This window comes from Nanorana parkeri, unplaced genomic scaffold, assembly GCF_000935625.1.
Source record: "Nanorana parkeri isolate BGI_ZX_2015 unplaced genomic scaffold, ASM93562v1 scaffold75, whole genome shotgun sequence".
Taxonomy (NCBI): Eukaryota; Metazoa; Chordata; class Amphibia; order Anura; family Dicroglossidae; genus Nanorana; species Nanorana parkeri.
Window position 1 is genome coordinate 2,666,300 of NW_017306343.1, and position 10,107 is coordinate 2,676,406.

At 42.2% G+C, this 10,107-nt stretch overlaps 1 protein-coding gene across 1 annotated transcript in view; it reads left to right on the forward strand.

The window, feature by feature from the left end:
* LOC108804830 (dual oxidase maturation factor 1-like) overlaps positions 1-3,750 on the forward strand; it is a 34,431-nt gene extending 30,681 nt beyond the window's left edge. Inside the window, exons 6-7 of the mRNA XM_018576725.1 lie at positions 1,516-1,730; positions 3,578-3,750. Of these exons, the coding sequence (XP_018432227.1) occupies positions 1,516-1,730; positions 3,578-3,750 (388 nt within the window). The remainder of the gene's footprint in view (positions 1-1,515; positions 1,731-3,577) is intronic.
* Positions 3,751-10,107: the final 6,357 nt, after the last annotated feature.

Below are 10,107 nucleotides of genomic sequence, written 5' to 3' on the forward strand. Positions count from 1 at the left end.
AAAAAAAAAGTGAAAAAAAAATTAAGTCCCCCCCCCCAAATTTAAAGTTACACCATAAAAAAGAATAAAAAAACAAAAAAAAAATGTTTAAGTCCCCACCCATACATACACACATGCAAACATGCGTCGGGGGCGCATACGTGCAAAAAAGACGATTGCGCCCATTACGCCGCACATGTTACATATCGCCGCGAACGTCGGAGGGAGAGCAATAATTGTAGGGCCATCAATCACTGATAACACTAAACTGATATGCGGTAAAAGCTTTTAAAGCGTCGCCCATGGCCAATTTTGGGTACGGTAATTTTCTGCGATTTCGCGGGTGCGCGCAATTTTAAAGCTTGACATGTTTGGTGTCTATTTACCCGACGTGACCCGATCTTTTATATTTTACCAAAAAACTGGGTAATAATAAATGTTTCCTAACATAATGTTAAAAAAAACTTTTTTTTCCCCAAATTTTCTGTAATTTTTCCTAATTATAGTAAAAAATAAAAACCCCAGTTGTGATTAAATACCACCGAAATAAAGCTCTATCTGTCCCCAAAAAATGGTATAAAATTCATTTCAGTACAGCGCTGCATGACGGAATAAACGTCAGTCAAAGTACCGCAGCGCTGAATACTGAAAAATGGCCTGGCCAGGAAGGGGGTCTAAACACCTGGTCTTGAAGTGGTTAAAGTGGATTTTGAAACTATCAAAAAATAAAACAGCGCACATAGGCAGGGAAAGCTACAAAACAGTACAAAAAGGGTCCCCAGCATACTTTCAAGCTAGCTAGAAAAGCAAAAAAATTAATTAATCTGTTTAATTGCTCAGGTTAAAAAGAGAGGTATTATTTGCATACATTTGCAAATATATGTGGAAACCATACTGCCATATCAAGGCACCTCTGATGAGCATGTTCCTTAACTAAACACTACACATCTCTCAACTTTGAGACATATACACCAATGCACAAACAGAGAGCACATGGAGGCAGCTCTATCCTCTTCAAAGCTTTTTTCCAGGGAAACATAAAACCTTCCCTTTGCAGTGGGGCTACCCCACATTACAAGGGTCAGTCAATGCTCACAGTCAGTCAATGCTCACCTTGTCTCTCCTGTGCTCTGGCTTGCGGACTGCAGGGCTATGTATCCTTCATTAAACATGATGACATCAATAGGCCTCTGAGCGCCAGGGCTCAGGGGGGAGGAGTCTATGGGTGCCAGTATTGGAGCCAGCAGGAGCTGGAATCAGTTAAATAAAACTGCTTTAAACCATGCCTCTAGATAAAAACGAACAGTGAAACTTTGCAGTGCAGGGGTAGCCCTACTGTGAGGGGGGTTGTTTCCCCAGAGCTAGGCAGCAACACACCAAAAGCCCGGGCATTGCCTTCAGGCAGCTTCCAGTGTGTGACTGCACATGCACTTTTCTGCGGTATGGATACTTGGCTGTAAAGCTTGGTAATTGTTCAATGTTCTTTGTAAAGAAGTAAATATATTTATTGTGTTTCTATATTTGTTTTTTTTTCAGGTTGGCATTCTGTGCATGGATTCTCAGCAACGTCCTTTTCTGTATTCCAGTCCCTCTATATGGAATTTGTATGATGTTTGCAACTGCAGTGTGTATAATATTCTCACTGGTATCATTTGCAACAGTTAGACAAGTACCTATATGCAACATCCATTTTGGAACTTCTATTCTGCGGACAAGATTTGGATTTTCTTTTTGGATGAGTTTTGCCACAGGTAAATTGCTTACGTATGAATTATTGTTTAACCCTAACTCCAGACAGATATATATAGGATCAGTTAATGCAGCGATGTATTCACTAAAACAATTACAGAATGTATTTAGTTTGTATACCATAGTTTGTGTACCGTAATTTGTCTTGATACCAACCACTGCCATTCCATTTACGGCACCGGTCTTCTAGAAGAAGTAGGACTAGAAGCCAAACAGGTTCTGCTGCAGTGCACATGTGCCAGCAATGAAGAAGGTGATTGGAAGAAAGAGCAGAAAGGTCACTCATACATGTTATGCTCCTCCTTAAATGTCTAATGAGAAGGCTGAGGGTGTGTTTTTGCTCAAGCTGTGCTGATATTGCAATGAAGATGAACGACCTGTGTAGCATTTACTTACCTTTCCCGCTCCAGCAGAGCAACTCTTTGGACTCGTGGTGGCTCTCGCTTCCAAGTTTTATCCTGCTTATCACTCCAATGGCCAACCTGGCTCAACCATCCCCCCCAGCCGAGTCCTTAAAGGGCTTGCATACACGTTGCACAGATTCTTATGGAACATTTGTGCAAGTGATGTTTAGCCCTTTCAAGCCCTGTGAAGCCTCCTGTGTGATGAGAAGAGTCATTCACCTAATGTTATCATGTAACCCAGACACATACTTTCTTGGTTTAAAGTCGTTGTAACAACAGTGTTAAAAGTTAAAATATATTGGTGTTATATCTTGTGCAGTGTAAGGCCCCGTTCACACTGAGCGATATTGCTCATATTTCCACGCAATATCGCTCTATGTAGCTTCTCCAATCCATTTCAATGGAGCTGTTCACATCTCGTCGCTCAATATCGCTTGTAGCTCGTCGCTGGTAGCTTGTCGCTCCTACATGACCCTTTTTTCAAGCGATTTCGAGCGATATTGCTCCTGATTGCATACAGCCCAATAGGAAAAAGTCTTCAGTTCAGCCAACTATTCACAATAGCCCGTACAGCAACCAAAGGCAGCCGAAGTACACAGTCAAGTCGAAAGTATATGCTTCGGCTTGGCACAGCTGAAAACACATCAGATGTGGCAAGAACAGTCTGCCGAAGCGGGACTGACTCACCACTAGTTTTTTTCATATTTGCAGTTCCCCCTCCCAATTCCCCCCCTAAAATTCCATACCAGACCCTTAATCTGAGCATTGGCCTGACAGGGCAGGAAAGGGGGGCTGAGCGAGCGCCCCCCCCCCCCCCCGGCACCATACCAGGCCACATGCCCTCAGCATTTCCCTGGAAAAGCACCTTGTTCCCATGCCAATGAGGACAAGGGCCTCTTCCTCGTCTTCCTCGCAAACCCTGGCCCAGTGGTTGTGGGGGTCTGCAGGGAGGGGGGGTCATCTGCATCTGGTTACTCACCTTCATAAAGGGGCCCCCCCTTGTGATTGAGTAAGGGGTAGTTGTTACCCCTACTCATTCACCAAAGGGTTAAGTAAAATGTAATGAAATAGACAACACCTTAGAAAAAATCCTTTAATTTAACAAAAAACACAAAGAAGGTTTTTTACAATTCCTTTATTGTAAAATTTTTGATGATGTAATCCATGGTCATTCACATACAAATGATGTCATCCAGCGTCAAAAAAAGTCCCGACATCCGCGCACCTGTCCGCTCCCGATGAACTCCTGCTGCTAAATGACCGATTTCACAGCTCTTGCCCAAATGTGAAAAAATGGATGGAGCTAGTCCCATGACGTCATGTGACTCGCACTGCCCATTTGTTTTCATACCATTTTGGGTCAGTGAGCTATCATGGTATGAAAACAAAGGGGCTGATATTGTGTAAGGTCAATTTACATGGCTGTTTTTCTTTCTCCGTTTTAGGTTTGCTTTGCCTTTTTATTAGCATTGTTCTCTTGACAGTACACATCATGAGGCCAGCCATCGTTCGCCGTTTATTCAACAGTAAAGATAACGAGGACGTTTTCTCCAAGACTGAAAGTGAAGATGGTGATGCTGTGAGTGACAATGAAGAAGTTACTGTGACCGAGTTATAATGACTCAACTGCTTTCTAGAACTTACAAATCAAGTTGATGGTCTTATTTTGGTTTATAATTTGAGATTCTCAGTATTTCAGTGTTGAGACAATTCAGAATATATTTCTGAACAACAGAGACGTTTTTTTTTTCCTTTGAATTATATTGGAAGCCAGTGGTCTACTTAAAGAGGTAGCAGAAGTAGCAAGCACTACTGAGTTCACAGACCATTTGGGCTCAGCTTAGACACTTATTGATCAATAATTGTCTCTTCAACTCTAACAGTATTTATAGAAGCATCAAAATAATTTTCTATGCTCATAGATTAGTTGTATTGTGTGAGATATTTTCATGTATGGTAGTTGTCTTTGAAAACTAACAGTTGTTTTTGGCTCTGGTTCAAATTCAGAGTTACCCTTCTTTTAAAGGATAGCTGTATAAATTAAAAACAATCCTTCATGATGCCGCCCTGCACTGAACTGCTTACAGTTCAGTAATCCTACTAAATTACTGTGCGACCTGTGTACAATGTTTATTTTTTTTAGCCTCTCCATCTATTGAACACTCCTTATGGGGATAAGAATAGCTATCCTTTAAATAATTAGTATATTCTAGATGACTATGTGCTAGGCCAATTATGTCATTTCAAATGCAAATGTTTTATCTGTATTTCCTTGTTTGACGAGGTATTTCCTTGTCTTACTTTTTGCTTTTATAGGTTGACATTATGATTTTTAAAGTGATTTATTCAATCTGATAATATGCCAATAAAGGACAGGTGACAGAACGATTAATTAAAGTGTATTTATAGCCAAAACCTTTTTTAGTTTTGGATAGAGTAGGAAGGGTTAAACTCCCTGCCAGTTTAATGTTTGCAGTCTCATAACCATTGTAGACATTTTCTTTCTTTTCCTGACCCGTACATGCATTTCAAGGAAATTTCTAATAGTGATGGGAATTCCCCATTTTTATTGAAAAAGTTGTCCCTGCTTGAATATTTCCCCTTAGTCCTCGTTTTGGGACAACTCTACATTTTTGGATTTCTCCTCACTTTCTTTGAAGGATAACGATCACCAGGACAAATAGTTGGGTGAATCTTGCCAACAGGGACACAGACAGCATTAAACTTGCCAAGGAGTCTAACGCTTCCCCACTCTAAACGAAACTAAAAAAAAAAGTTTTGCCTTAAACTTACACTATAAGTTCAGGGCTTTTGAGAATGACAATAAAGTCTCTCAATGATTAGTAAATTAACAATGACAAATGAACATATTGATCAGAATACATTGGTTTCTGTCTAGTGTTTTGTTATGTGATTAACAAATAAGCATAACTATTCCAGGTGGCATCATCAGGCCAAGATAACCGTAGCTACCAGGTGACATCATGCCTGGCTCCGCCCAGTTGTTTACATTTGCGGGAAGAACAGTCTGCTTCAGCAGATTGTTCTCCTCGCTTCGGCTGTGACTTCAGCTCAGCCGAGCCGAAGCATATGCGTTCGGCTCGGCTGAGACCTTCGGCTGCCTTCAGACGCTGTATGGGCTATTGTGAATAGCCTGTACAGCAGCCCTTCAGTTCGGCTGAACCAGAGGTCTCCGGCAGCCGAAGTGAGCTGAAGGATTAGACAATGCTTTGGCTTAATCCTTCGGCTCCTTCATGAATAACCCTCTATGTTTTCTGCTTTCAGAATAACAGTTTTGCTTTACAAAGCTATGGCAAAAGGAACACAGTTTTACATTGGTCAAATGGGAGACCTTATTATTGGATTATTTCCCTGATTGCCACCCTTTCATTCTGATATCTGGATTAACGTTGAGCCCCTGCCAGCATATTAATTGTAGATGGGAAATTTATCGATCTTTCGCTTTCGGTACTCGTAGATATCGAGTGCCAATACCGGTGCTTCCGCTGGCATGGAGCCGGCTTCCTAGGCAATCAGGAAGCCGGACAGCAAGTAATGACATGCCGCCTTGCTTCCTGATTGCTCGGGAATCTGGCTCCATGTTGTTTGGCTGGCTTTACCGTGATTGGCCTGGAAACCGGCTTCCCAGCCAATCAACATCAAGCCAGCTTTCCGCCCAATCGGGAAGCTGGGTGGCGAGTAATGACCCACCTCCCAGCTTCCTGATGGGCCGGTAAGCCAGCTTGATGCTGATTGGCCAGGAAGCTGACTTCCCAGCCAATCAGCAAGGAGCCGACTATTCGGCTGGCTTGATGCTGATTGGCCGGGAAGCCAGCTTCCCAGCCAATCAACATGGAGCCAGCCGGGCTCAGGAAGTAAGCCGGGAGGGGGGACTATTTTTTGTATTAGAGGAGATGATACGAGTGATGTTGAGGCCTATTATTTTCATTGACAGAAATAGTGGTGGTTCCCATTCCATTTCATCCCAATTTGAAATAGCTTGCTGACCTACTAGTTATAAGCTTTCTACACTTGCTACACTTTTCCAAGAATTATTATCAGGGAAAGGACATTGCTATCTAAATGCTAATCAAGCAACTAAATGATTCATTGAAGCACAATGGGTCATTAAAATAGATATTAAAAAAGTAAACAAATTACACATATAACATGTTAAAATATTCTAATGCATTAGGGAAAACACCACATCACATAGCGTCATCAAGGGTAGCCAGTAGGCTCTATAGTATTGCACTGTGCCATCAGACCGGTAGATGTTAGTCACCCAAAATCTGTTGTTTTTTTAGACATTCACCATGTTTATGTAGTGAATCACTGACTTTATGAGCAATTCACCATTGCTTCCTATGACATAACAGGCACTCTTGTTAATGCTCATTCATACATACATGGAGAACATTTAATGACATTCACACAATTAGTTTAGACTAAGATTCTTATTTGCATATAATGGGATGTGCCCCTTCTACTCACAACACAACTGACTTGAAACATTTGTTAAAAAATTCTAGGGATGCACCGATACCGGTTTTTCGGTATCGAGTATGAGTATCGATCTTTCGCTTTCGGTACTCGTAGATATCGAGTGCCAATACCGGTGCTTCCGCTGGCATGGAGCCGGCTTCCTAGGCAATCAGGAAGCCGGACAGCAAGTAATGACATGCCGCCTTGCTTCCTGATTGCTCGGGAATCTGGCTCCATGTTGTTTGGCTGGCTTTACCGTGATTGGCCTGGAAACCGGCTTCCCAGCCAATCAACATCAAGCCAGCTTTCCGCCCAATCGGGAAGCTGGGTGGCGAGTAATGACCCACCTCCCAGCTTCCTGATGGGCCGGTAAGCCAGCTTGATGCTGATTGGCCAGGAAGCTGACTTCCCAGCCAATCAGCAAGGAGCCGACTATTCGGCTGGCTTGATGCTGATTGGCCGGGAAGCCAGCTTCCCAGCCAATCAACATGGAGCCAGCCGGGCTCAGGAAGTAAGCCGGGAGGGGGGTCATTACTTGCTGCCCAGGATTCTGATTGCCTGGGAAGCCAGCTCTATGTGTCCCTACCGAAGTTCCAGTATCGGGGAAGGTATTGGAGCATTTAGACGAGTAAGAGTATTCACCCAAAGACTTGCTATAGGCACCAATACCGATGCTAGTATCAGGGCTCAAAATTTCAGGACCTGAGCTACTAGGCAGGTCTTAAAAGTTAATCGCCACCAGTTGCCCTGCCTGACCCCACTCCATCCTATTCTTCTTGTGCACAGATTTACCGAGTGTACCTGGGAACAAACAAATCATTATTTTGCTGGACCAATACCGGGCATAGCACAAACACACACACACAACACAACACGCAGAGCACAACATGCAGGGCATTACACATACGCACATCACAACACGCAGGGCATACGCGCAGCACAACACACAGGGAATGCGCGCAGCACAACACGCAGGGCATACGCGCAGCACAACACGCAGGGCATTACACGCAGCATTACACGCAGGGCATTACACAAACACATTTGCTCATATTAATCATTAGATTTGTGTGTCCAAACTATATAGATCCTGTGGCACAGTAGGGGTTAATCACTGTTCTAACTTCTGCAGAGTTTACTTACAGTGACAGCAGAAAGCTCAGGTTTCTGAGACAAGGCCGGCCGTGTTGCCCAGGGAACACTGACGCTGACACTTTTGAGCCCTGCTAGTATCGTTGCATCCCTAAAAAATTCTGTTCCTTGGTTAAGGACAAACAAAATGGAATTCCTATGTCTTTCTGGTCTGCCTTCTCGAAGTTCAGTAAGCAAGAAGACTTTCAGTAACAAGGTAAAAGAGACAGTGCGCTTTTGAATAAAAAAACAAAAACAAATCCAAGCTACAGGCTCTCTTTATTCATGTTTTTTTGTTTCCTACAAAATAATTTTCACATTTAACAGATGGGCAAACATTTTTAAAAGTTTTCATTAAAACAGTTGAATAATACACTGTCTTTTGATGTGGTGTTGTTATGTTTATCTATAGAAAAGATGTTTTCATGTGGCAATACCCTGGCTTGTCTGGGGAATCCTCTGTTAGTAATAAAGATTGATGTAACAGCATACATAATTATATTTATTCATAGACAGTGATGCTAATGATGGTAACTGGGTGGCTCTAAAATGTAAAAACAGAATGCTTGTAAAGTTAGAATGAAATATTACATGTAAAATTAAGGGCTTGCACTTTTTTCAACCCAGGTCAAATTTAGCAGCGTCAGCATGTGTCGGTTAACTTGAGAATGATTTGTTGACTAACTTGTAAACCAAAATATTTTTATACAATTTTTAAAAACATAGAAGGCTTTTATTTGAGACATGTGTATTTATTATTATAACAACTGCATTAAAATGTAAAAAAAATGTAAAAAAAACACCTTTTATTTGTTTTTGTGTTAATTCATTTATCTTGATTTTTTTTAATACAGTATACTGTAATAAAATTACAGCATTAAATATATGGCATGGCGGCCATATATTTTTTCTCCTTGAAGCCTCCAACCTATGTGTGATCATAGCCAATAGTAAACTAGCATTGCACCCGCCCTCTGCTGATGGACCTGATGGAAAAATGCAGCAGAGGGCGGGTGCAATGCTAGTTTACTATTGGCTATTACAAATTGAAATAGCCAATAGGAATCTAGCAATGCATTCCTATGGGCAAATTTTTTTTTCTATTCTGACACGGCTCCGTGTCAGAATAAAGAAAAAAAAAGAAAAAGCAGTGTTTCTCTCCTGGGCGGCCGGGAGCGGGAGACTCCCAGAGGCCCGGGAGAGTTTTTTTTTCTTCATTTTTTTTTACGGCAGCAGAACCGCCGGCCAATAGCTCCACACAATCGACTTCTATTTATTTTTTTGTACTTTTTTAACTTTTTTTTTACTTTTTCTGTTCTGCTCGTTCCCTCTGAGGGACCAAGCAGAACAGCCAAGCCGAATGCCGCTCAGCGGCATTCGGCTATTCACTGTTGTTCGCCATCTATAAGAATAGAACAAACAGCAGCGAGTAGCCTGCCGAAGGTTCAGCTCAGCCGATCCAGATGTTGGATCGGCTGAGTCGAACTCCTCCTGCACTTCGGGTTGGCCGAACATGCTGATCACGTTCGGCCAACCCGAAGCCACGTGAAGCCACCCGATGTACGGCTGATTTCAGCCGATATACGGCTGAAATCAGCCGTACCAGCCTGAAGTGAATAGCGTTCGGCTCACTTCGCTTTAGGTTGGTCATTCACTCGGCTCCCTATGGCAGCTTAGTGAATAGACCCCTATGTCATAGCTGACATAGTGGTCCCATGTTTAGGAACCATGCTGATTGGTCCCAATGATCAGATGGGACCTGAGCTTTCAGTTGGTAGCTCTGAAGAGGAAGAACATTTATAAATGTATCCCTAGCATGGGGCATCATACAGATGGTGGACAGAAAGAAGTTAATATTTAGTCCATGAGCTCTTTTCTTTTTAATAAAATGTATGTGGTATAGACTTCTGTTACTTTAAAGTGTAACTTCACTTTTGTTAAGAAAAAAAATATCCCTTTGATGTCAGATTTATAGATTTTAGGAAACTTTATTGCAGCTTCCTACCTTGTGCTTTTTGAAAAAAAAACACACATGTGTATTTCATTTACTTTCTACTTCCTATGTAACAAGTGGAGCTGATTTCAGCCGATATACGGCTGAAATCAGCCGTACCAGCCTGAAGTGAATAGCGTTCGGCTCACTTCGCTTTAGGTTGGTCATTCACTCGGCTCCCTATGGCAGCTTAGTGAATAGACCCCTATGTCATAGCTGACATAGTGGTCCCATGTTTAGGAACCATGCTGATTGGTCCCAATGATCAGATGGGACCTGAGCTTTCAGTTGGTAGCTCTGAAGAGGAAGAACATTTATAAATGTATCCCTAGCATGGGGCATCATACAGATGGTGGACAGAAAGAA